Source organism: Stegodyphus dumicola, chromosome X2, assembly GCF_044657685.1.
Source record: "Stegodyphus dumicola isolate Sdum_Otavi_A_Nest chromosome X2, ASM4465768v1".
Taxonomy (NCBI): domain Eukaryota; kingdom Metazoa; phylum Arthropoda; class Arachnida; order Araneae; family Eresidae; genus Stegodyphus; species Stegodyphus dumicola.
Window position 1 is genome coordinate 4,055,785 of NC_140781.1, and position 27,926 is coordinate 4,083,710.

Below are 27,926 nucleotides of genomic sequence, written 5' to 3' on the forward strand. Positions count from 1 at the left end.
TTATCGGTTTACGATATTTGTGAATATTTTTTTTAAATTTTGAAATAAAGAATAGTGAAATTAAATGTTTAGTTTTAACTTTTTTATTTCTTTTTCTGTGACCTTTGTATTATTTCATTATATTTGTGCATATTGAAAGGTGAATGCTTGTTGTATTATCCACTTATGATCTAGCATTTTATTCACTTTTTGTAATTATTTATTCATTAATATATATAATACTATAAAATTGTAATTATGAATTAAACAATATTTTGTTACAAACCCGCTCGATATATTGTTTACTTTGATGTGACAGAAATTATTAAAATGCCTGCAAGTATGTATTTGATTTGTATGTTACTGCTTTGAGATTTTGCTGTTTAATATTTGTTCATTTGAATAAAGATCTTTTATCATATGGTTGCATGATTGATGTGCCATATTACAGATACAGGATTATAATGAGTCCTATTTTGTTAACTGGACTGTTTGAGTACAGTGTTATTTATATATCAAATACTATCAGTATTATGTTACATTTTTTGTTTTATACTTTATATTTTATCTTTATTTTCCTAACTATAGCAGTAGCTCTTTATGTTTTGAATAATAGATAGTGTGAAAAGTGGCCATACATTATTTTATTGAAACTTCATTTTCCATTAGTCGTTTTTGTCCACATCTTTCTCTGTTGCGTTTGTGCATTCAAAATTTTTTCGTGTTAGCCACATCCAGTGCCTCCTCATATCTGGTGGAGTATGCCCATGACTACTGAGTAATTTTTTAAAATTGCATGGTTGGAGATCTCTTGGTGTGTTAAATATGGCAGGGAGATTTATTCTTGTAATATTTACTGATTCAGCAACAATACCTGTTATAAATACATCTTCTAAATGAAATAATTTCATTTTTATACTAGCATCGTAAAGTAAGTTAACAGAATCTCCAGTAAGAATGTATGAAGGACCAAATACAAAATCTGGATACACATTAAAAGGATAGTCAGCATAAGATGCATACCACTTATTCTTTGAACCTCTCACAGGAGGCCATTCATGTGCTAATTCACCCAAAATTGCTTTTGATATCGCTTTATCTTCTGCTAAATTCAGAAAATTTTCAACATTTATAAACATGTCATCATCTACTTTAAGAACATATTTCACTAAAGGACAAACTTTTGCGACCCATTTAAGTACAGAAATAGTTTTAAGTGTTAAATTGGAGTATGAATCTAAAAATGCTGCTTGAATAATATCTTGAAATTTTGCATTTTCATCATTTATTCTACTTTGATATTTGGGATTTTTAGGAATTCCAAGGAAAAAAAGTACTTTTGCTCCTTTATTCTTTGCATAATGGCCCCAGGTATCTCGTATTGCTGCTCTAGATTCTAAATGGGAAGCAGAAGATGTGATAGCAATTAACAGAAGCAGATTTTTCCCCTGATCTGCACAAACGTGTTTATGATTTTGCATGAAAGCAATTTGAATTGGCACATTGGATGCTCTTGAAGCTAGCCACGATTGAAAAACTTTATGAAAAATATTAGTGCTATTGAAGAAAAAAGTTTTATTTTGTTTAGGCTCTCGGAGAAATTTTTCAAATGCATCTTGTTCTGAGAATGAATTTGTTGACAGTGTTGTAGTTCTTTTCTTATTTCCGGAAAAGTGTATCTGTTTTCTGAGAACAGATATACAGTCCGTTATAATATGAAAAAATATTTTGTTCTTTGGGCGACTATGATTTTTATAGGAAATAGGTTCTGGATATTCAGTAATGTATAATTCACTGCATAGAACAAATATAAATATTAAGCAAATCAGTGCAACAAATAGTGACTGAAATTTCCCTTGAAATGTTTTCTTTAAGAAAGGTGCTCCTCGTGATCTGAAATAAAAATTTTAATTAATATTTTCTCATAAGTAACATGCAGCAAATTCTCTTGATGCATTTTTTAAAATTGAAGTAAATTAAAAGGTATGAAAATCTGTGAATACTTTGAATGATTTAAATTAAAGATATACAAGTTCTTTTTAGATGGGAATTTCATTTTACAAATATTTTGAAAAGGGATTTTCATGCAGTCGCAAGGTCTATTTCCTCAGAATGATAAACTATTGCATTTCTTTAAGCTTTCCCATAATGTTAGGCATTAGTGCTTTTGTGCAAGCAAATACGTTCTTGACTGATAACTGCAATGAATATTGAAATTACATATTATAAGATCAGTGATAGAGCAACGAGTAAGCTAACCTGCGAACTGTATCAGCTGCTTTTTAAGTATCAGCGTTATTTGTGTATTATAATAATCATACTACAAGACATCCGAAAATATTCCTACTGTTTTTGATGTCCTATTTGATAAGCGTTCACAGAGAGGAAACGAAATTACTCAAGCGCCGGAAAAGGGGTAGAGGTTTAGTGTAACCACGGACTTGCACTAATACAGTCACCTTTCGCACATACAGCAATCGTAGCTCATCCAGTGTCGAAAAGAAATGCAGGTATCAAAGCAGCCTCTTTATTGTGGTTTCCTGTATGAATTAAGTTCTCGAATATGTCCGACATTTAGTAAGAGAATGCTATGAACGAGGCATTGGTTCCAGACGTTCGAGCGGAAGGTACGAGCTTTTGTGATGCAACCCTTAGTGAGTGAACAGATGTTGGATAACGAGGCCTTGAAGGCAGCCGTAGAGGAAGACAGAAATGAAACGTATGGTGAAGGTGCCGGATCGCTTCCAGGTTTCTGAGAAAACAGACGTCGGCTTCACTGCATTGGGAAGTTGTAATTAAATACGTGTTCCGCTTTGTTAAATCAAGAACTGCATAGACTGGGCCCAAATGAAAACCTTTGGATTTGGCGGTAGGTTGGTCGTCAAGTCAAAAGTCTTCGTGAGGTAGAAACCCACCAGGGGCCGAGCGGTAAAGACGCTGAACACTGGTAGTTCGGTCGAGGTTCAAATCCCTCGAACGGGCTGGCTGCATGGGCGTTTTCGTGGTTTTCCCCATTGCGGTTTCCGTGCATTAGTCATGGGAGAGCGTTGAGATCCTGCATGCTGTTCAATATGACCATCAGCAACCCATTGATTCCACATTCGCATGCCAGTGGTTGGATGTCGACCAGTGCTATCACAGAACGATATCCACACTCTCGATAGGCAGCGATCAAGCCTCTGTCAAATTACGACACTTGTTGGTAAGCATTTCTTATTATTCGAGGCATAACACAATATTCTCAGCAAACTCTGATCTTAGAAAGCGTTTTCCGAATGAGAAATCTACTACAGAACTTTTCTTTTATGCAGTACTTTAGTCGTCGTGTAAATGCGCTTGAAATACTAATCATTTGCATATCCTAATCTCTTCTTCCTTTCAAAGGCCCACCAGCGGCCGAGCGGTAAAGTCGCTGAACACTGGTAGTTCGGTCCGAGGTTCGAATCCCGCGAACGGGCTGGCTGCATGGGCGTTTTCGTGGTTTTCTCCATGTGTAACGTGTATACGAGCCAGTTTCCCTTAGAAAGTCCTCCACGAAGGCATTCCTCCCCTTAGGCAGATAGCCCTCAAGGCTTTGCCATAATCACACACACACATTCCTTCTTCCTTTCATGTGATTTTGACGTTCGTCAGATCATTCCTTCCTGGTGTTGCAATTTTAATGGCCGGCATCGTATATAAATTATTATTAGAAAAGTTATTTATACATCATTTCCAAGGAAAAGAAACTTAATTAATGCTGTGAATTATTGGAAAATAATTTAGTAAGTATTTTTAAGTAGCTTTCCAAGTCAGTAACCAAAGTTATCTAGATCTATTGTAGTAGAAATTATTTTAAAATCTGTTGGAGTAGAAATTATTTAAAAACTGTATAGAAAGATCTTTTGACCATAAAAATTCCAAATATTAAATTCAAAGTACTGAAAAAGTAGCTATTGTGATTGTTCGCAGATTAATTGACTTTCCTAGAGGAGCAAACCAATCTACTGTCAATTAACAGAAACCAAATTTATTGAGAGAGTTTCGTCTTTTTTTAAATAAGGATCAAATTAACTACTATTTTGTTGACTTGAGAAGAAGACATTAAAAGAAAATGCATAAATGAATATATTATTTCAGACTAAAACTTTCTTTTATAATCAAACTCAAAATCAAAAGTAGAAATAAAATTTACAGATTCTTTAGCCTTAAAAAGTTATTTTCAAAAGTAAAATGTGTCAATTATTTAGATTAAAACATTCTTTTATAACAAAACTCCAAATCGAATGTAAGCATAAAATTTATTTTTTCTGATAGATTAAAATATTAATTTCAATATCAAAAGTAAAATAAAAATTTACATATTCTTTTGTATTAATATGTTAACTTAAAGCAGCTATTTACATGCTAATTAAGAACAATGCCATGAAGGAAATTAAAATTAAATTACTTGTCTACAAAATTTAAAACGAAATGGCTGGAAATGTAAATGTATTCAGTGTTGGAATGTAATAGGGTTGCCGTAATATGTAGTTAGCGAATTGTTGTTCTCTATTTGAGATATGGTATCTTTGAATTGGCGAGAAAATCTTACTGTTAGTTAAAGTTATAGGCAGAGACTAGTATTTTTGTTAAAATTTTATTCAAATAAATAGAAGGAATTAATGAATTTTTTTACTGGCAAACGTCTAAAAAATATAAAGAAGGAGGTATCTTTACAGGTAAAGGGCTGTTTACCAGACTGAGAGAAACATGAAAAAGTCCCAAGGCCCATTAATTAGTAACATAATATAATGCCAGAAAAATTTGTAATTTACATTATTTACAAAATTTACTAATCTTTAACTAACAGATATCCAACTTATTCCGCCTTTTGAAGGTTTAGGAATAAATTATCATAACTCTATTCGTTAACAGATTTAAATAGAATATTTAATGCCTGCTTTCTTTAGACAGTAATTAATAAATTTATCTGGTACTTAATTATTTTTAAGTACTTGAATTAGTGTTAATATTTCGTTTTGAATATCAAGTGTATCAGTGCAAATATTTTTGAATTGTTGATTTTGACTCATGACTGTGTTATAAATTACTTTTTTAGAAATGTTCGAAGTCCAATTAATTAATTTATTAGTTGTAAAGTTCCTGGTTTTGTCATAGAGTTTTATGTGTGTGTAGTTAACTATTTGAAGATCTAGAAATTCATTCAACTTCTTGTGATGAATTAGTTTTATTAAGAATGAAGCTTTCGGAATATATTTGGGAATTTTCTATTTTGTTAAATTTAGTAAAAGTGATGAGATCATCAATGTATCTGAAAATATGTGCATACTGAATTAAATCTTCTCGTTTATGCGTTTGTTGAAATTTAAATTCTTGACTAAACAAAAAAAAATATTAGACATGTTCGTAAACGTATGAGCTCCCATTGGTATACATTTTACTGGTTTAAATAGTTGATTGTCAGATTTAATGTAATTATTAAATATAGTATAGTGAAGGACGTTTTTCCCTTTTTTAAAATCTAGAACAGTGAGTATTGTAGGAAATAATTTTGGAAGTTGAAGTAGACACACAGATGGAGGACAAAATAATGCGAACACCTGTGAAAATGTATGACGTATTTTACACCTGCAGTACAGCCGCGCCATCTGCAACAGAAGTCTACCACCGAATGAGCATAAAGAGGGAGGTATCAGTCTCTCAACAGCAGTCTCCTGCGTTGCATGCTTCGATCGAACTGCTTGTGAGAAGTTGAAATGTCAGATCTATCATCCAAAGAGGAATGATAGTTGGAGTACGTTTAAGTGGAGCATCGGTTACGGAAATTGCAAAACACAAAAATAGCAAAACACAAAAAAGGGTAAGAAGACGTCTTCAAAGCACAACAGTGGCCGAGAGTCAAAGCTGGCTGATAGGGATAGACGGGTCTTGAAGCGCATAGTAGCCCGAAAGCACAAGCACTCGTTATCCGAGATAGCATCTAAAATGAACAGTCATCTCCTGGACCCCATTTAAAAAAAAAAAAAAAAAAACTGTCAAAAGGAAACTTCATGCTGCGAACATTTATGGCAGAGTGGCAATTCGTAAACCCTTGGTGAAAGAAACTAATGCTTTCAAGCGACGCCAGTGGTGCAGAGATCACAAAGGCTGATCCCCACAGTAGTGCGAACAGGTAATATGGTCAAATGAATCGTCATTCACCCTATTTCAGACGACCGGACGTGTTTACCTCTGGAGAACGCCAAAGAAGCGTTTCATCCTGACTGACTCTTACCGACTGTGAAGTAAGGGTGGGGCGCTATTATGGTATGGGGTGTGATATCTTGGCGCGGTCTTGGGCCACTTGTTCTGCATAGGAGGATCATATCCAGTCACTATCTAAGCATTCTAGGGGATATATCCATCCTTTTGTCCAGACCGTATTCCCTGGGGAGCGAATGCTTTTTCAAGACGACAACGCCCCTATACACACTGGTGTATTCAATAATGGTTTGAAGAGCATGACGATGCAACTGAACATCTCGCTTGGCCCCCTCAGTCTCCGGACTTGAATGTTATTCAACATTTATGGGCATATTTGGAGTCCAAACTTCGTTCCCGATTTCCACCTCTATCCGGACTTTCGGAATTAGAGACCGCTCTGCAGGAGGAATGGCTTAATAATCCTTTAAATATTGTCCATGACCTTTATGCATATATCCCACGCCGTATTCAATCTGTACTGTAGTCAAAGGGTGGTCCAACCCCCTATTAATAAAGATTTTCCATTATTTCACAGATATTTGTATTATTTTGTCCTCCATCTGTATATTCTAATGGAAAAGAAGTATATTAGTTTTCAAGTCACAAAAGCAGTTACTATTTTGCATGTTGATAGTCTTTAAAGTAGTAGAATGTTATTACAGAATGTTATTTACAAGAATGTTATTATTGATAGTCCAACAAAACTGATGTTCTGTGTTACAAGTGATGAAAACTAAGTTATAGATCTTTTTAAAGTTGTACAAATATATAGTCTGCTTCATTTTTGAGGTTAAAGCTCTCTTTACCACCTTCTTTTTTTAGCATCGTCTCTCCCGCCTTCTACCGACCTCTTCAGAGGTACATTTTTCTTGTAATTCAATTGGGGATTTATGAAACTTAGGAATAGCATAAAGTTTAGCGAATCTATTAAATCTGAGTATTATAGAAATGCTGAGTGTTTTATGAAATATATTAATTTTATTGATTATTGTAGTCTCAGTTGTGTTGGTTGTGTCTCAGTTGTGTGTAGTTGGTAAGTATTGGCTTTGTTAAGTTCTGTTTGAAGAATTTGTTTGTAGTAAATTTTTCAAATAATACTAAAATTATTATTTCCTTTATCTATTTTAGTGATTGTAAATTCGTTTTTAAATTTTTAATGCTAGACAAAAGTTTGGGCCAATTTAAAGTACTGTTAAATTTTAAAAGTTTGATTTTAGTTTTAATTTGTCGAAGTACTTCATCCTTCCATTTCCAAAAGGCAGTATTTCGTAAACTAAGTTGAATATTAGTCTTTATTATAAATTCGTTAATGTTATTTTCTATATTTTTGAAGCAAAATTTTTATTGACGTATCTGACAGGTCTGTATTTTGTTCCATATTTCATTAATTTTTTAAGTTGTAAGTTTTCGATGATATCCAAGTTTCCTGTAATTATGTGTTGGTGGTATGAATCAACAAAATGAAGGAATTGTGGTAATTTGCATTATCATTCTGCTGGTTCAATTAGTTCATGGTGATTAACGAGCAACCTGCTGTTTTTTTTATATTTAAGGTATCAGTTGTTCGGAAGAAAATTTTACAACTAGAGAGAATGTGAGATAAGCTGTGGGTTAACTTGTGATTGTTAAACTTGTGGGTGCAGAAAATTAATTTTAAGGTAAATTTTGAGATTAGTTTTAGCTTTAGAGAGTCTGTATTTACAATAATCTAAAACTTGGTTTTTAATAATGTGTATATCTGTATTTTCTGAAATAAAGTAATTTTCAAGAAGTAGAAGGATTTTGTTCTTGCAGGAAGGCAACCAATTAAGTATTTTTTTTTTTTTTTTTTTTTTTTTTTTTAGAAAAAAGCAGAATTAAATAAATTTTGGAACTGTGCTTTTAATTTAGATTTATCTATAGTAGATAAGAATGTTTTATTGTGAAGGCTTTTTCCTCTAAGTATTTTACTGCTGTAAAGTATAAATTGGCTGAAAATGGTGCTATTAGAGTTATTTGTGTTGACTTGTATGTAAGTACTAAGTCCATAAAGACAGAGTGTACGAATTTTCAGTACATTAAATGACTCTTGAAAATTGTATTTTATTATTATTAAAGTCATAGTATTGAAAATGCTGTAATTGAGTTTAGAACAATTGGTTATTAGAATTTTAAGTGTTGTTTTGTGTCGTGGTATGGAATTTTTAATTAAGAACTCTATGATTTTAATATATTCTTTACGGAAAATTTGCGTTAACATTGCATAATACAAAAAAAGTAAACTTCAAGCATTAAAAAAAATCCTGAATTTTAACACACATACATATAAAAAATTCCATTGACAACGTACTGCGCATGTAAATACAGGGAAATACAATAATAAATATCTTATTATTGTATTTCCCTGTATTTACATTATATTACTATAATTATTTAATGATGAATTTGTTGCCGCTTTTAATAAATATTTTACAATCATTTCAGTCGAATGACAGACTTCACATGCACCCGTAAATACAAAGTCTTTCAAACTTTAAAGTTATTTTTATCGCTATTTGTCTCAGAATTTTACTTCGTAGAAATTTTTGTTCGTTGTCCACTGTGGGAAGGTTTTGAACTTGTGTATAGTTATACATTATTACATTAACAAAATGGGATTGGGGAGCATAATAAACATCCTCGGCTCATATATTTTCAGTTAAGGAATAGTTATGATTAAGTTCCAGTACTTTATCTGTAACTAATATTTTAAAATAGGAATTGCATTTAAGTTTTTGGGAGCAACTCTTGCATAATAACCTGACAGGTACGTTAATACTGGTAGTAAAGTTTCAGCATTTTCCAAATCATTTTCTGTAATACTGATGTCAAATTTTGTGCAAAATTCTTCTTCAATTTCCTCAACTTCGATGTTATTGCCAGCGTTGCTAATTTTTATTTTTCCACAAGTGCTAGAATTCAGTGTAATAGTAAGAAGTTCTGAAGACGTAATTTTGTTTCTACTTCATAATCTTATGTTACAGATACTAAATATCGTGATTCAGCTAAAGACCTTATTTTTCAAATCTTCTTTCCAGGGCAACAGTTTTAATTTTTCCTGGAAGAAAGTATTTAAATTTCATTTCTAAATCCAAAGCCATCTAAATATGTGACCAAAAAGCAGCTGTCCGAGTGTTTAGAGATGAAGCAAATTTTTCACAACCTTCAAATTAGGAAAATGAAATTTTATTAATTAGTTGATGTGAATGCGCCCCCAACGGAAAAGTACAATGTTGATGGATTTTTGAAGGAAAGAGGCTCTAACCCAGGCAGCACGTCTCCAAAAATATACGTATAATATTTTGGTGAAATAAGCGTATGGTATTTTTTGCACGTTACTTTTACGAAATTTATACGAATGAAAAATGCTGAAGTTACTGTTGACTCTTTATCGTTACTTTCCACACGTTATTTTTACGAAAATTATACGAATCCGAATCTACTGAAAAAAACTACCGCCATAATGGTATATTTTATTCTTCACTTTTACGCATATTATACGAATCCGAATGTTCTGAAAGAAACTACTGCCTTTATGGTATATTTCATTCGTCACTTTTACGGATATTATACGAAGTCTAAAAAGATTGAAAATGAAGTTTATTAATTCAAAATATTTAGTGCATTTTTGGCATTTCACTTTGTTTTCCTTTTCCACGAACATGAAAAAAGGGGCATTCATATATGAGGATAATATATTTCTATGAATTTTAACATGAGCTAAATCTTTACGTGCATTTTTGAAAAAAAATTAATTTTTTTTTAAATTTAAAGATCTTCAAAATAACTTATTTATTTTCTTATATCAAATTTGTTATTTTTATTCATATCAACACTTACATTAATTTACACAATTTAATTTCTTTTATGAAAATCCTATTACCCATTTAACTGGAATAAGCTGTATATTAAATTTGTGTACTTACTGAGTTTGGTACGATACTCGCCTTATTTTATTTAGCAAATGTGGGCATTTAAATTGGAATAAGACAAGCAAATCTTTCATGTCGAGAAATAGAATAATAAATAGAGCAGAAGATGCTTGAAAATGTTTAACTTCTTGAACAATAGTTTAATGTAGACCAAAGGATCATTAATTATAATCAAAGATATACTAATATTTTTATTTAATAATAATAATAATAACTACGAAATTGCAAGATGAATCCTGATATTTTGCATATATTTCAGTTCCTTTAATCTTTGTTATAAAAATCACATGAGGCTAACATTTTTTAATTTTGTTTAATGTACGGGAAAAATGATATAGCGATTTTAATCATTTTTATATGAGGAAAAAATAAATAAATAATGTAAATAAATAATTATATTATATTTTATATTTTTCCTGAAACAGTTAAAGACATTCTTAATATGGAGATCTACAGAATAAATACAAGGGTCCAGTTAAATGAACTCAAAATTTGCATTGTTAATTTTACGCTAACTTATAAAAATTAACCGGATTTACGATTATACACTGAGCATGCGCATACACAGACATTTCTATTTTTCGTAGAAAAATTGAATTATTACCTTAATATTTTATATTTTCAGTGTTTAATACTCGTACTTTTTTCACCTATATAAAATTTTATAAATAGCGTCTGTGTAGGAAATGTGATTTTCCATGTGTTGTTCTTTTGTGTACGTGCCTAATGATTCATTTTCAGGATTTGGTACTGTTAATGACATAGAATACCAAATCAATAAATTGAAAAAATTTTGCTCTAGTCTGTTTCTTATTGTTTGTGTCACTCCGGTTTGTATGTGTCTCACCTTTTTATAGTTATATTATTTTTACACAAACGTTTTAATATTTATCTTAAAGCATACTGTAATTAAGCAGGAAATAGCTTTTAATGGAAAAAGAAAGGCAATATTAACATGACTAATTGTTCAGAAATCTTTTCTGGAACTATTATCTACCTTATGCCAAAAATAAAGCATGTAACTTTCATTTATTTATGAAATTCAAAATTTTTATTTGCTTAGTGTTTTCCCTAAAAATAATTTTTTAATAAAACTGAATTTTCGGATAGTGAAGATTTCATTTAAGAATTCTAATAAAACTGATTAATATAAATCCTCTGCATTTAAGAAATCTAATAAAACTGATTAATGTAAATCCTATGATTCATGTAGGTATTCTTCTGTTATCAGGACCATATTCAGAAATGTGTGTTTATAATCATGCATTTTAAATGTAGGTGCTCGTGTATGCATGTGTATATTCTTTATGTATGTATGTGTATACTTATACACATATATGCGCATACATGCATATACACATGCTTACATATCTACAGTGGAACCTCGAGATACGAGTTTAATTCGTTCCAGCATTCAACTGGTATAGCGAATTTCTCGTATCTAGAAACAAGCTTCCCCATTGAAAATAATGGAAATTCAGTTAACCCGTTCCACACCCCAAAAAAATATCAACATTTTAATATCAAGTCAATTTTTCCTAATAAATGACACTGGTAAGTTTAGCTTTGTTACCAACATTTTAATTCCTTCTCATTAATCTACACCAACAACAGCTTCTCAACATCTAGGAATACTTTTATGGTGCTTGGAAACAACGATAATTCCTTTGGCTACATCAGGTTTCTTAATTTTTTCCTGCTTCTTCAGAATAGTACAGTCAAAAGTCTTTAATCCGGACGTCCATAATCCGGAAAGATCTATAATCCAGACCTCAAAGTTACAAACTTTCTGCGCATGCGCATAATACCTTTACGCATGCGCGTTTAATGTATAACGGACGGTATAAGCTAAGCTCTAATTATCTATTTCAGTTAATGTTGCGGATTGCATTGTTCCTTAATCTTCGAATTGGATCCAGCTTATTATTTTTTGCAGACTGTTAGACCAATTTTATAAAAGTAAGCTTGAATTTTCGATTATGTTAAAAAGAATTTCCGATTCTGGAGCTGCTAAAGGATCTACAAAGCGAAGCATGTTTCGATGTCCATCAAACGAAAAGTGGAATTTCTGCAAAAAATGGATAAAGGCATATCCTTTGTTTTTCTAACCATTCCGAAATCTGTTTATCAATTTCACGCTGCTCTGCGGGGGGGGGGAAACGTCGTGGCGGGCAATGAACTGGAAGTTGATCTGTCAGCACTATCCTTATCTTCAAGGCTGATGTTTTTATTTTATTCGGCTTATAATTCCTTACTAAATTTAGTATTTCATCTCAATGTACTCCGTCTTTGATATGATTTAAATCAAATTCCTCGTCATTATAAATATCACGAATACACATCAAATAGTTTTCTGGTTGCAATTTTCTAATTTCGACTATGCGTAATGTATGCTTTCCGCATGCGCGCATTGAAAGAAATGTTTAATAAAGTAAACAAATAAATATTAAGATTTTTTTTTTTTGTAAATTTTGATACTCTTTAGATCATAATTGCTCTTTATTTCATAAATTACGGTTTAATATTTTTAATTTTATAATTTCTGCATGCCATCTTACCAGATTTAAATTGATGATCTATAATCCGGTATCGCCGACGAGTCCGGATTAAAGACTTTTGACTGTATAGATTTTCGATGTTTAAAGTCCGCAAGTCTTCGCCAATTCCGTCACCATGCTTATGTTTATCTATGATTTCTTTCTTGATATCGACGCCCATGGCCTCCTTATTTTTCTTTGCAGCACTATCTGAGGCAACAATCTTCTTGCGAGGCATCTTGAAATAATTATTTTCATATTAAATGTCAAAACAATTAACTTACAAGTGCAAAAACACGCATATAAAAGAACGCTGAGTGATCTGACGAGGGGATTCCCTGAGTTGAGCCGGATAGGGAAATGGCGCCACCCATACCAACAGCCTGGCTCATTGCTCGTTACTCGAGTCAATGCTCGTATTTTACTCATACTTTCCTCGTATCTCGAGGTTTCATTGTACATTTCTGAATCCCGTCCTAATAACAGAGGAATACCTTTGCCAGTATTGCAACAGAGCTAGAATGAATTATTGTGTTAAATATGAGGAAAATGCATGCTTAAAGTACTGTTATTTTCTAAAAATATTCTGTATGTCTATTTTTTACAAGAAAAAATAGCTAAAAGCTGTTAATTTATTTATGAGTCCAAAGGCGCTTTGTACCTAAAGGACTATTGTTTTTGTTGTGCGTTGGTTCACTGTAAATATCTGTTTCACTTTTCAAACTGTTCCTACCAAATGTTAGAGTCCCTAGTGTGGGATTTATACTCTCTATCTTAATGCCCTCTATAACCTATGTTAGGGTTAACCTGTATAACCAACAAGGATTGCCAGTTTAGGCGAGATATCTAGGTAGTCATCATAATACGTACCTTATTTTTTATTATTTTTAAATTAAATTGAAAGTAATAAACTAGTTTTCAAGAATGGAGTTAAACTAGATTTGCATTCAACTCTGGTTTATTGTGTTAATGATGTTTTGCTGTAACAAATATGAATTTTTTGTTTAAGTATAATAATTTAAAATGTTTTTTCTAGAGGATGAAGTACTGCCACTAAGTCGTACTGGATATGTTGCAAGGTAATTTTCTATTCTACATTAACTCAATCTTTATGTCCTGTTACAGATATATTGGCAGAAATAATGAAAACCTGACATTCAAAAAGAAAAATAATAACGTTGAATGTGGTATATTAGATGGTTACTGCGGTTTGGCAGCTCATTAATAATCTTACACATATTGAATACGAATAATTTTGACAATTACCGGTATTTTCAATAGTATAAAATTAGGCAAGAAGCACCGACTTTAAATACAACTCTCTTAATTTCGAACGTGATCCTGTAAACACAGGTCCTGTGTAATAGAAGGCTCGCCAACGGTCCAGCGGTAAAGTCGCTGAACACTGGTAGTTCGGTTCAACGTTCGAATCCCGCGAACGGTCTGGCTGCATGGCCGTTTCCGTGGTTTTCCCCATGTGTAACATGTATACGAGCCAGTTTCCCTTAGAAAGTCCTCCATGAAGGTATTCCTCACCTAGGCAGATAGCCTTATTGTGCTTTGCAGTAATCAAATAAACCTAAACCAAACCTGTTACAGATGTATTTTTATGTTACTAAAATAGTAAAACTTAAAACTAAACTGGATGGCACAAACAGCCCTTAAAGAGCCATGGCTGGCAATGCCTTGATATCTACTTTCTAGATGGTGAGCTCTGTGGTGTTTGTGCATAAGTGGTCAGCTTGTTGCAGGTCCCCCGGTATTAAGTCCCCAATGGAACTTGGTACTAATTTTATCGACCCACTCAAAGGATGAAAGGCTGTTTCAACCTTGCTCAGCCTGGGAATCAAACGCTAGACCTCTGGTGCTGCTGCGTGAGGCACTAGCCACTGTGCTACCGAGTCTCCCTAAAATAGTAAATTTATGAAAATTATTAAAAAAATTCAAAATATCAGGCTACTTTTCCGTTTCGCCGGCGCAAATCTTGCCAAGCAGACTTTATTGTCGACAAATTAACTAAAATAAAAATAAATAAACAAATTAACTTTTTAAAATTTATCTGGTATATAAGATAAAATAAAGAACATATTTAGGTAATTTTGAATTTGCATAATTTTATGAACTTATTTATGAAATTAACAGTTACATTGTAAAAGGGAACTTTTTAAAAATGCCTCGATAAAGCATTTCTTTTGTAGAGGTGAACTTTTAGTACTGATCTAATATATTTAGATGATTTTAAACTGAGAAAGACAACAATAATAGATTACAATACATTGCAAGATTGACTGATAAATGTAAAATTTTTACATATCATAATTATGTGTGTAATTAAAACAGATGTTACTCGATTAACTTACATGCAAATTAATATTTTCTTTAACATGTTTGGGATAAACTAAATTTTAATAAATAAATATGTATATATTTGTGTATTATCTGAAGATATGAATGCAATATTTGTGACATTAAACATTCATCTTCAAGGAAAATAACAAAAAGTCAACTTCGAAACTATTGGACAAGGTAAGTTTTCTACAATTTCCTGGTCTATATTTAACAATTTTAAAATTTAGCACACTCATTCAAATAATCTAAATGTATGATGTTTTCTTTTGCTCTACAGTCGTTTACTGAATTTGGTAATTAACTATATTGTACTTTAGATAGAAATTAACGTAGATATTCCCCGTAATTTACGGTGCAAAAACTTATATATTTGATAATAATTTACTTAAATCTTCCCTATATTTTCTTTGCATATACGAATGACTGGTAAAAATTTAGTCCGATGTCTTCTCCTCTTTACTGTATATAAGTGCACATTTTTGGTAAAAAATTTGCATAAATCTCCAATTACCTATTTACTGCATTTTTCATAAAATGTGCTTATTTTAATTTCGTATTTCTTATATAAATCTATGCAAAAATGTTCTGCATATTATGATTAAAAGATTAAATGTTAATTTGATATCAAATTTTTACATATCCATCTTTTAGGTATGTACAGCAGTATGGAATATATATAACTGGAAAATTTAAATGCAAAAAAATTAATTTCTATTCAAAAATTACGTAACACTTAAAGGCTGAAAATCACTTTTAATATTTCATTTCAAAGTGACTACAAAATATGCAATAAATTTTGTAAACCTGAGTTCTATGTTTTAAATCAATTAATGCTATCGTTCATTTACATGGCATAAAAAAATGTCCTTCGGAAAAGCAAATAATTTATTTAAAGTGTTATTTAGTAATAATTGAATTTAGTAAACAACTGTTTGCTACAGTTGTTTACTAAATTTAAATTTATGAAATGAATTTAGTAAACAAAAATGCAAATGAACGATAGCATTAATTGATTTAAAACATAGAATTGATGTTTACGAAATTTATTGCATATTTTGTAGTCATTTTCAAATGAAATATTAAAAGTGATTTTCAGCCTTTAAGTGTTACGTAATTTTTGAATAGAAATTTATTTATTTATTTATTTATTTATTTTTTTGCATTTACTAGTGCATTTAAATTTTCCAGTTATGATTTGTGAGAGCTTGTAGAACGGGGTGACTGGAATGCAACTTCTTTAATCTTACTTCCGGAAATATGTCGTAGGTGTACCTGCCTGTGTCGCCTTCGTCCCACCTTGTCTGCCAGACGGACATGTAATATCCATGTATGCGATGTTTTGCAGTGACTAGCGAGACTGGGGTTTCTTTAGTGATATGCTGGAGTTTCGCGGCGTTTCTTTAGTGATTTGCTGGAGTTTCTTTAGTGATATGCTGGAGTCCGCTCTCTCATTACCTTGGGTGCCTTGGTGCCCTCTTACCCAGTGCAAGGAGATGTTCTTTGAGCAAGCAATGGTAGAGAGAATTTCTTTTAGTGAAGATACATGCAGTGGTTGTGCTCCTATTCTATTAAGACCTTGCAGAATGCTCATGCTAATTGTAACATAAGACGTACTTTTTAATAAAAATAAACCATATATTATACAATGTATTAAAAGTTGACTACAACATCAAGAACACGATAAAATATAAAATGTTGCAAACACCTATCTTGTTTGCTCTCGTATTTTCAAGTGCGGATGTTTCTAACGGTATATTTTCCTTTTTTACATTTTTAAATGTTAAAAATGTGCTTTCAGTATGCCTGATTTTTGTATTCGAATATGTGGCTGTGTGTTCCTTGTAAACGCGAACTGGCATATAAAAATTTCTTGGATGTCGAAAGGAAGATATTCTACTCGAAAACTTCAATTAAATCGAATAAATACATATGCTGAAAGAATTTCTAGAAATATTTGTTTTTTAAATTTTATTATTAAGTTTTGAAATACAAAATAGTTTTAAAATTTAAGGGAAAAAAGTACGCGTTTTATGGAAAGAAATTTACCGGTATAAAATCGTATAAAATTAACGGAGTGTAAGTTAAGTGAAATAGTTAGTGTATGGAAGGGTTACATATACTGCGCAAAAAAAATTAGTCAGAGGAACAATTAGCTAACGAATTAAATTAAATACATTAACAAATTTCGTTAGAAAAAAAACCTCTCCAAATGTCAATACTGATAGCAGCACTACAAATGAAAGTTATTAATTTCGTAACTTAATTAATCCTTTGGTACTCAATAATTTTGGCCCACTAGCGGTCGAGCGGTAAAGTCGCTGTAGTTCGGTCTGAGGTTCGAATCCCGCAAACGGGCTGGCTGCATGGGCGTTTTCATGGTTTTTGCCAAGTGTAACGTGTATACGAGCCAGTGTCCATTAGAAAGTCCTCCACGAAGGCATCCCTCATCTTACGCAGATAGCCCTCGATGCTTTGTCATAATCACATAAAACCAAATCAAATTAAAAACCAATAACTGTGTGTTCGCGATTACTTTGCAAAGATTTTTGATACAGATTAAAGAAAAGCCCGCAGAGACCTAGTAGAAATTGGCAGTTTGAAGCGAGTTTAAATCCCGGTGAAAGGGCTGGCTACCTGGCAGTTTTCGTGGATTTTTGCTGCTTAATAAGCCAATCTCATTTAAAAAGTTCTTCACGAAGATCTCCTCTGAGTACTAGTCCTCGCTTGGAATTTTAGTTTGGTTTGTTAGATTATGATAAAACACGCAAAGGGTGATCTGTCTAAAGAAAGTATGTTTCGTGAAAGACTGTCGAAAGAAAACTATCTTGTACCTGTATAGTTAAAGTCAATTAATACCCTCAGAAAAGCTTTCTTTTTAATTTCCTTTTACTTGACGTATTTCATTCCATTTTTTGCCGCCTTTGCGGGAAAATGGTTAGTGATTCTGCCTGCCGTACCGTGCACGACAGTTTTTATGGTTTTTCCCATTTTTAAAGTGTATACGAGCCAGAATATACTAAATATACTAAACCAAACCAAATCAAACCTGACTGTCGTACTGAAGGGCTCGGGTTCGAATCCCGAAGAAGGCATGGATGTAATTCTCTGTCCCTTCGTAGGAGGCAACGCTGGCCCATCTATTACGTGCCTGCATAATAAAGTGATCAACGTTTCCGGCATTAGCACTGGCCAACGCCTATAATGGCTAGTGCTCCGCCATTGGAAAAAAGAAATTTCATTGCATCTTTATATCTTCTATTAGCATTTTTAGTTTAAATGATGTTTCAAGTATGCACAACTTTCTGAAGTTTCAGCTAAAGACAAGAACGTTGGAGACTGCTCGCTGACTCATTTCATTTCCATAATGCAGTTATGCAAATAACATTATGACAGCTGAAAATAAGTGGGGTGCATAATATATAAAACGCTAAATCATAGTTGCTAACCCAGAAACATTAGGATAAAAATACACCTCGTTTGGGTTAGAGAGCTGTCCATTGAGGTAACTACGTTAGTCATGTGTTCATCTGACCGTGATGGATTCGCTTGGGTTATTTTTGTCACATGCAATCTGAACATAGAAATGAATATTTAATGCAGTTCTTTTTCAAGGCTTATCAATAAAGATGACCTTCATAGAATAGTTCGTTTAGTGGCCCAAAAGGGAGACAATAATTAATATATAATTTGTTATTGTACAAATGCACAATCGTTGAAGCAGCTAAGTATGTTTCCTACTTGTAAGCATAACGAAATGCAGTTCTTGAATGGTTAAGTAGGTTAAGCAAGTTCAGAAGCATAATTAATTGCCTAATACTATTTTTTTAGTTGACTTTTCTTTATTTTTTATATTAATACTAATGAATTTGACCATGATAGAATTGGGGGATACTAAATATTTCATTATGCAATATTTCAAAAATTTACTACATATTTAAAGTACGTCATCGGCCATTTACTAGACTTTTAACGCTCAGGCAGAGGACGTGGGATGGATTTCGTCTGTCTCTTTTCCTAGATTTATAGATAGTTTGGTGTTTATTTAGACGATAAGCAAATTTAATCTTAATACTCATTAATTTGTAATTATGTGTTGCACTTACATGCGTAGTGTGCATAAATTGTCGAGTGAATGTGTAAAATAAAATCAAAAGGCGTGAACTCAGACTAGTTGCTTTATAAGCTGTAGTCTAACTTACAGAGAAGGGTTCCCAACCCTAAACTCTCAATTTTTCTCAAAAAAAAAAAAATATATATATATATATAAATTCTTCTAATTGCTAACATTATGTAGATGAGCCAAAGATTATTAAATGTACAGCTTATAAATGTTAATGACGCCGCCCCGACGGTACAACGGTTAGGGGAGGCTACTGCGGTACCAAAAGGCCCGGGTTCGAATCACTAAGAAGGCAAGGATGTTTGTGTATAGCGTCTTTGCGGGATGGGGGCACTTTAAATATAAGAGGAGCTGAAAGTCCTCTCGTGTGGTTTGGTGATCGGAGAGAGGGGTAGAAAAACCTCGCACCACCCCATCGCAAAACTGGGGTGGAAGTAGAAATCAGCCTCCTTGAGGCTCTGGCATTCTTTCATGAAATTCATGAACAAAGCAACAACAGAAACAATTTCCAATGAAGAACTTTATGAGGAAAGTAGAAAGAATTTTAAAATCCCATAATATCTTTAAAACAGTACTGCATTGCCAAATATAGTTACATTTCCATATTTTCAAGTTCTTATTTACATCGACTTAACATTTCAGGAAAGAATTTTTTAACATTATGTATTTCTAAATGAGCAAAATCATTTGTATTTTTTACATATTGCTTTTTTCCAACTATACCAATGTTTCGTCGAAAACACTTCCTCAGTTTTCAACAAAATTGTAATTTTTACTTATTTGATCTTTAAACTGATTCCAGTCGAATTCACTTTATTCTATTCTCTCAGAAAGAAAGCTATTGAATAAAAATAAATTGCTAATTCCTACAAATGAAAGAATAAGTAAAAAATAAATGAAGTTTCTGATCATTAGTAACGCAAACTTTCTCTGAAGATTTCCTGCGCTTTAATAATTACTTCTTTCTAACAGCAAGGTCAAGAAAATAACCGTAAAAAGTTCCGCCTTCCAAAACAGTGCAATCTACTTCTTGAAGTTAATTGTTATAAAATTCTTTACGATTTATGTTTTTACCTTATGTATTCTGTTGCAAATTGTTGTTGCAAATGCAAACTGTTGCCATTTTTTCGTAAACATTTTGTTACTTTTGGGAATTTGCAGTCAAGTTTCCTGGATAAGTCTAAAAATTAAGGAAACATTGGATTAGACTTTTAATTCTTTACTTTGCACATGAACATGCATACGAAGGGGTACGCCTAATACGCACGTTCATATACAAAGATACATTCGAGTCAGTTCGAAACTCCTGCTGAATTTATTTTTCGCAAACTACCTCCAGTTATCTGCAGGTGTGAAACTTGTAATTCGATTCAGTTAGCTAAATGCAGTTGGTGTAAAACAGATAACTACATTGATTACAAAAATTCGGTAGTGCTTGTATCACACGAAAATAATTACAATATTACACATCTTTCTATAATTAGCCAGAATTTTTTATATTCTGGCCTATTTTCCAAAGATTAAATTCCCATCAGTTCTATTCATTCTTTCATTCTAAACCAAAAATCCGTATCTTTCGCATTTTACTTTTTATTTTTTATTTCTTCTTTACCTTGTGTCAATAGATCAAGGTTTTTACTCTTCTAATTGTCAAAACTGCATTTTGAGAACTTTTAAAGTCGCCAAATAGCACTGCGTCCACAAATCTCCTTGTGTTTACAATTTTTAATTGGCTACCTACAAGATATCAGAAGATATTCTCCAATATGTGTTTCCAGAAGCTTGTATATAAAGTGAAAGCACATGTGAGACTGCGATCCGAACCACTACGTATTTCTGTCGAAGTTGTTGTGGAAATGCATAATACTATTCAGGTGTGTTGCAAGAAGTGCTTCCCGCAGTTTGGCTGTACCCAAAAACCACAGATCTCAGGCTTCTGCGTTCTGTTATGTGTTTGCTTCGGAATCGAAGGGCGGTTGGGGTTTAGAGAACCCAATCGCCAAATCCCGGTGGTGAAGAATCATCATTCACCACCTTTTAGTTCGGGCGCCACTGTAGAGTAACTTAGAGTTTTCCAAATATCAGGAAACTGAAGAAATGAGCAATGCCTTCTCCGGGACTCGAAACATGGACCTCTCGAATACGCGCCGAGCGTGCTGACTACTACACCACGAAGGCAAACTAAAAAGAGCTCTTGTATGATCACTGCAACTAAATAAGTTTCACATATCCGAAACAAAAATCCACGGCGCTCATAATCCCTAAAAAGGTGCCAAACTCACAAGTAAAGCCTGATTAAAAATTAAATGGCATGGAATTAAAATCATCAGCACACTCAAATACCTCGGATTGACATGGGATCCACGTCTTACTTTGGCAGTTCCAAGGTACACTGCGAAGAAAAAAAAAAGGTTGTCTTTTGCTATTTTGAATTACTAGAGATTTGATTCTGGGCCCTGAGTGCTTCTAGCCACTAAGCTTGTTTCCTCCGCCTTCTACGAGTTAGAGCCTTCCTGCGAATTAAATTATCCTGTGAGCGTTAGGATAAATTAAATATATTTTATTTTAAGTTCAGTGTTACGTGTTTGAGTTTGGCTTTATGAAGGCTCAAGTGGAGCCATCTGTGCAACTATATTGATTGAGCAAAGGTTTTTTTCGCACCTTTCTTCTGACTTTTCTGTTGTTATAAAGACCTGAAGATAATTCCTCAAACAGTCTTTTAGAGCTCGCTAGTTTATATTACCTAAGCGAACGAGACTCTATAAACGTTATAAGGTATCAGTAGCGGGCGCAGCCCGACCCGCCTAACCAAACAAGTTGGTCTTATGGTCATGACAGGCCACGCCCAGTCATAACCATAGACCAACTTGTTTGGTTAGACGTTATAAAGTATTTTCTACCTCTTTCCGGCATGCCTTCGTGGTGTAACGATAGCACACTCGGCGCGTATTCGAGAGGTCTAGGTTCGACGAGGGCTTTGCTTTTTCATAGCTCCTACTTCAAAAGGACCTAATGACTCTAAAGTGGCGTCCGAACTAAAAGGTGGTGGGCGATGGTTCGTCACCATCAGGATTTGGCGACTGGGTCCCCTAATCACCAAGTCGCCCTTGAACAGGAGAAGTATATAAGGTATTTTCTCTTTCTTTCCAGCATGCCCCCGTGGAGTAACGGTAGCACACTCAGCGCGTATTCGAGTCCCGGCGAGTGCGTTGGTCATTTTTCATGTCTCCAGCTTCAAAATAACCTGATAACCCTCTAACCTTTGTAGGTTTTTTTTAATTTGCATAAAAAAATTATTTTTAAGTTTTCCTGTTCTCAACTTCTGAAATTTCCCCTCACATTCTCTCGAAAGGATGTAAATTTAAAGTGAAGTGCTATTCAAACGTGTGATTATCTCAGTTTATTCAGAGCGTGTTTCGCTAGCCTAGAGCACGTTTCATTGTTATTTCGCGGTCACGCTAGTAAGTCTCTTGGCCTTATCAGTTTAGTATCACGCCGGTTAGATTTCTGTGATTCCATCTCTTAGGAGTAATTTTGAAGTGCGTTCTTGCACTCGTTTGTTTTTCAGATTTGATTTATATTATAGTCTACGTTTAGTTACCGCCGCAAGGGAACGGTGTTTTTGTGTCGCACAAAGTCCGTGCTTTCTGTTAAATTAGTTTGATTCAATAAAAGGTTATTTTGCACCCTTCTTTTGTGCTGGTATTTAATGCACGCCTGTGCGAGAATTCGGCAGGTTCATTGTATGATCTAAGTCAGTGTATGTGGACAAGTAGAGATAGATCTTACAAGTGGCTCCCGAATTTTTCTGAACTCATGGCTAACAACGAAGGTGCAGCTCCATCGACATCACAGATCCCACTGGCTCCTGGAAGTATGATGGAAGGCTTTAAATATCTGGTGGACACTATGAGGGCCTCCATGAAACCCTCAGTGATATTTGACGGAAGAACGTCGGTAACTAGCTTCCAAGAAATTTTAGATAATCACTTTTTACTTTATCCTGTTCCTGATGTACAAAAGATCACGATAGCCACTACTGCCTTGCGAGGACAGGCATTAAGTTGGTTTAAAGGCATAGGAGAATTTCGATTGGGAGAAACTGGAAGCCCCACTTATACGTTCGACAATTTTAAAGCCGCGCTAGTAAAAGCTTTTCCCGTGGTGAAGGATAGAGCTAGGCTTGAAGCCGAATTGTACGGTAAGTACCGATTTAAAATTAAAGAATTGCCTAATTTCATCTTACGCATGGTCCAAGTAGCAAATCTGTTATATGGTAAAAAGCCCGACGAAGAACTAATCCAAATTATCTTGCCTCGACTATTGCCGCAAGTTCAGGATTATATTGAAGTAATAAACCCCAGCACTCTAGAACAATTGTTCGAGCTGGTGGTGAAATTCGAGAGTAGGAGGATAGCAGAAAGTACGCGTACCAGAAGTTTTGGTCAAAGACCAAACGGACAGTTTTTGAGGCCATATGCGGAAAAAGCGAAACCATCTTATAATGGGATTAAATTTCAAGATAAAAAGAAGGGCGATTGCCAAAATAGGCCGCAAGGTTCAAAAAAGGGGGCAGTTAAGAAGGATTTAAGCTAGGACGGGTGGCTGCTGAAAAGGGGGTACAGTAACCCCATTCGAATAAAAATCCCTCAAAAGTTCAATTGAATACGATGATAATAAAAAATTTGTCCTTACCTGTAATTCACATTCGAATAAATAAGGTGTCAAAAGAGGCCTTTGTGGATACGGGAGCAGAAGCAAATTTTTTGTCAGAACAATTCTTTCGAAATAATTTTAAGAATTATAGATTATTTCAAGCGCAAAACACGAAAGTCATTGCAGCGCAGGGCAAACATTGTTCATGTATACGTAAAGCAACGTTTAATGTAGAGATAAAAAACGAAGTTCAAAAGTCTATATTTTTTGTAGTGCGAAATCTACAACTTTCGGTAATTTTGGGCACAGAATTTTTAAATGGTTTATTTTGATCAGGACAAACTAAATTTTTAAGCGAGATCTTATTTTAACTTTATTTGGCTCTTCCTAAGATTCACATGGGAAAATTTCTCCGATGAGCCTATGCAATCTTCTGCATTTACCAATTATACATTCCCCTATGTATAAAAATATTTATTCATTGTGAGTTGTGACAAATTTATTTATTTCCGAGGCAAATGAATTCTAACTATTGACACCCTCGTTTAGTGATATTTTTCTGCCAAATATAACTGACAAAATCATAGTCATGTATTTATTATTTCTATGCAAAGGAAATTTATTTATTAAAAATAAAAATCCTGAAAACACTTCCATTGGGGAATGGAAGGGCTATATTCATATAAGAAATAATAAATTGGTATAAAATAATAAGTAGCTAGAAATAATTAGCATTAGCCGTATTCAAATATACTACAATAAATTATAATAATTTTTGATTTTATTGTTGCATATTTATGCTTGCAACTGTTTTATATATGCATACATAGCATTTCGCCGAAAGAAAAGGTACAAACATCTCAAGTATAAGTTTCCGTACAAAATTGAAGGTTGCTTTAAACTGTGTTGAACTCATGTCTGTGCTAGATTTATGTTGAGGAAATGCTGAAGGAATGATTGAGGAAACTACACAATTTATAAACTATATAAACTATTTCCTCTGTCTTGCGGCCCACCAGGCGGTCGAGTGGTAATGTCGCTGAACACTGGTAGTTTGGTCCAAGGTTTGAATTCCGCGAACGGGCTGGCTGCATGGGCCTTTTCGTGTTTTTCCTCATGTCTAACGTGTATACGAGTCGGTTCCCTTAGAAAGTCTTCCACGAAGGTATCCCTTCCCTTAGGCAGATAGCCCTCGAGTGCTTTGCCGTAAACAAATAAAGCAAACCCTCTAATTCACTTTTGCAAAGTTACTTTGCTGCTAAACTATATTAATTCCTTTCTTCTGTCATAAAATTCTACTTCAAGTTGTATTTTTTTTTTTTTTTTGCTTTCAAAATATAATTTCGTATAGCTTTTCATTTCAAAATTCCCCTTGATATTGGTTTCTTTCAGTAGAAGTAGTAGCAGGTATTTCCCATGAATAATTTTACAAAATATATAAAGTTATACCAAAAATCTTCTCTTAGACTAAATCCTTCTTTACACTGACATTGGTTTTATAGAAAAGATTATGCATTTCGACAGAAACAGACACAAACTTCCTTTTCGTTGAGCTTTCCAGAATATGTAAATTCAGACATAAGAATAACACATAGCCCGTCTCTCCTGGACTTTATGTAGTTCTTCTGTAAAATAATTTTCAATTTAAAGTAAAATTGTGTAGAGTTTATTTCGGAGCAAGAAAAATGAACATGTGCAATACCCCGCCCTGGGATTCGAATTCAGGTTCGCCGGACTTGCTTCCAATTACAACACGAAAGCATGCTGCAAAGAGGCAGGAAACGCCTTACATTCTCTCCCCTCTTAAAGGCGACAGAGAAGCAGGGGACCCAGTCACCAAATCTTGGAGGTGATGAATTACTCTTTCAACTAAGCTACACGATATGTTACTGCTTTTTTTTTACGAATGAGACAGCAGAAAGAAAGAAACAAACAAACAAACAGAAAAGCATCCGCATAAAATATTAGCGCGAATCAGAGTCACTAACAGTAAGAAAGTTGGTGATCATGAGTTTCAAAAAGTTCTTTGAGGTCGTCATCGAAGGGCTTGTGGATCCTGTTCTGAAACATTTTAATTCCTTCCATAAACATAATTAACTTTGTTAAGGCAATAAATTCATATACCTTGGAATTCAATTATTTGAAAAAAAGATTTCTTAACTTTTACTATAAAAGTATCAAAGAAGGTATTTTTGTGGGCTATATATCTGGCAAATTATTTTTAGATCAGGATTTTTATGCGATAAAACTAAACGAGCTGCACTGCAGTCTTGTATGATTTTCCTGGGCAAGTGTTAGCAGAAAACTATCGAAAGGAGAAACATGATGTCACACAAAATCATGGGACGTAACATGTCTTTAAAATTTAATTAAAAAAAAATTACTTAGTTTTTTTTTCTTAGCAGTGTTGAAATTGTAAATGAAGTGGAGAAAGGAGGGCTTTTGCTGAAACATTTCTCCTGCTGAGGAAGGGTATTAAAGCTATGGGATTCCTAATACGCTAGCTGAATATCTGCTGTGGGTAAAGGGGGGTTCTTCTGGTCAGGAAAAAGTTTTGTTATTTGATTAAAGTCATGTACTTTTTAGATAATTTTAATTCTCTATGTGGAATTAAATTAATGTTTACTTATACAAACTAAATATTATGAAATGCTCGAATTATATGAAAATTCAGTATATTTAAATTCCTCAACAAAAATTTTGTTGGACTTACGAAATTTGATCCACGTGACAAAAAGAAAATTAAAATTTGTTAATCAGTGACATTAAATAGTCCTTTTGTGACTCTGTTTTCTTGAAAAATCCTTTTACAATCAGTACATTTAGACACAATTTTTCCATCATTTGCGAAATATGTTAATGAAATGCAGCTGAACTAAATTTATTTGACAATTTAAAAAAATGACTTCAGTATTTTGACATTATTTTGAATTATATTTTGAAACTTGCAGACATTAGCTGTACATTATTATGTCAGATTGAATAAGAAACAGGCAGAACCATTCGTTAATTTACCTTGAAGCCTGTTAGGGACTGCACCCCGCGTAAAAAAGTACTTGTTGAAGCAAAATGAATATACTGACCAAAGTTTGCAGTCTGATGTTCATTGTTTTACATTTTTACTGGAAAATAACTTCATATATTTAATCTTACTAGAGAAAATTTTGTTATTTCATTTCGTGCAATGTACTCGAAGAAACATATATTGCAAAACCGCTAAGAAACTGAAAGAGTGAAATTCTGCTTACCTCTTCCATAAAAGCCTGCTTAGAGTCATGAGTCAACTACTGTTATAATCGAGTGGCGGGTTTTGAAGCGATGTTCGTTGTTTTTAGTTTTATTCAGCGCCGTTGCTAAGCAACATTTTCGACTAATTCCAACACCTTCGTGTTATTGTAGCTTAATATCGCTAAGCTCTATTGGACTGACATACGCAGAGGAATTAATTTGTAACTTTCCTGACTATTCTGTTCATTTCATTTCCCAAAATGGTTTCATCCAAATGAAGACCATCAAATAGGAAGGAAGACTACCGAATCCTGCCAAAGATTTAATTCAGTTACTTGATCAATTTTACAAATTTTATTTATTTTTTAATTCCTTTATCATTTTTTTTTTCTTCTTACGGTGGTATTTGACATTTTTTTAACAAAATTTCTCACTCCTCTTACCTTGAGGATTTTGAATAGGATTGATTGACATTTTATCTATTTTATACTGATTTTGGCATCCTCGATGAAAGCAGAACAAGAATATGATGCATTTTATCCATTATTTATGATATGAATTCTTAGAATCGCAGGTTTAGATTTCAAATACGTTCTTCTGCAGTTTCATTATATGTTTTTCAATTGATAGATTTGAGTTGCGACAGTTATTTTATGTTGTACTAAGAGTTAATTTAAATATATGTTTATGCAAATTAAGAGCATACGAAGGAGATTTTAAAATTTAGTTAGATTAATGGCAATTGAGGCTTGTGTAGTGAAGGACCACTGGGCTGACCACGAGAGCTAGAACCAATCTTTTATAAAGAGGAAATATTTGTCAGAGACCGTAGATATTGCCATTTGCTTCACTTTTGGTAAATGACTTTAAAGTGAGAGATCA

General features: G+C 33.3%; 1 protein-coding gene across 1 annotated transcript; it reads right to left on the reverse strand.

Moving 5' to 3' along the window:
- Positions 1–165: 165 nt before the first annotated feature.
- Positions 166–27,144, reverse strand: LOC118190609 (beta-1,3-galactosyltransferase 5-like). Its single transcript, XM_035361361.2, has 2 exons — positions 27,065–27,144; positions 166–1,872 (listed from the first exon to the last, which is right to left on the reverse strand). Exons 1-2 carry the CDS (start codon positions 27,091–27,093, stop codon positions 645–647), a joined length of 1,257 nt encoding a protein of 418 aa, XP_035217252.1. The 5' UTR covers positions 27,094–27,144; the 3' UTR covers positions 166–644.
- Positions 27,145–27,926: the final 782 nt, after the last annotated feature.

Bases quoted from the DNA above. Each gene is read 5' to 3' on its own strand.
- LOC118190609 (XM_035361361.2), bottom strand. From the start codon at position 27,093: ATGACTCTAAGCAGGCTTTTATGGAAGAG. The intron at 1,873-27,064 runs GTAAGCAGAATT...TTTTTATTTCAG, and splicing joins AGCAGGCTTTTATGGAAGAG to ATCACGAGGAGCACCTTTCT.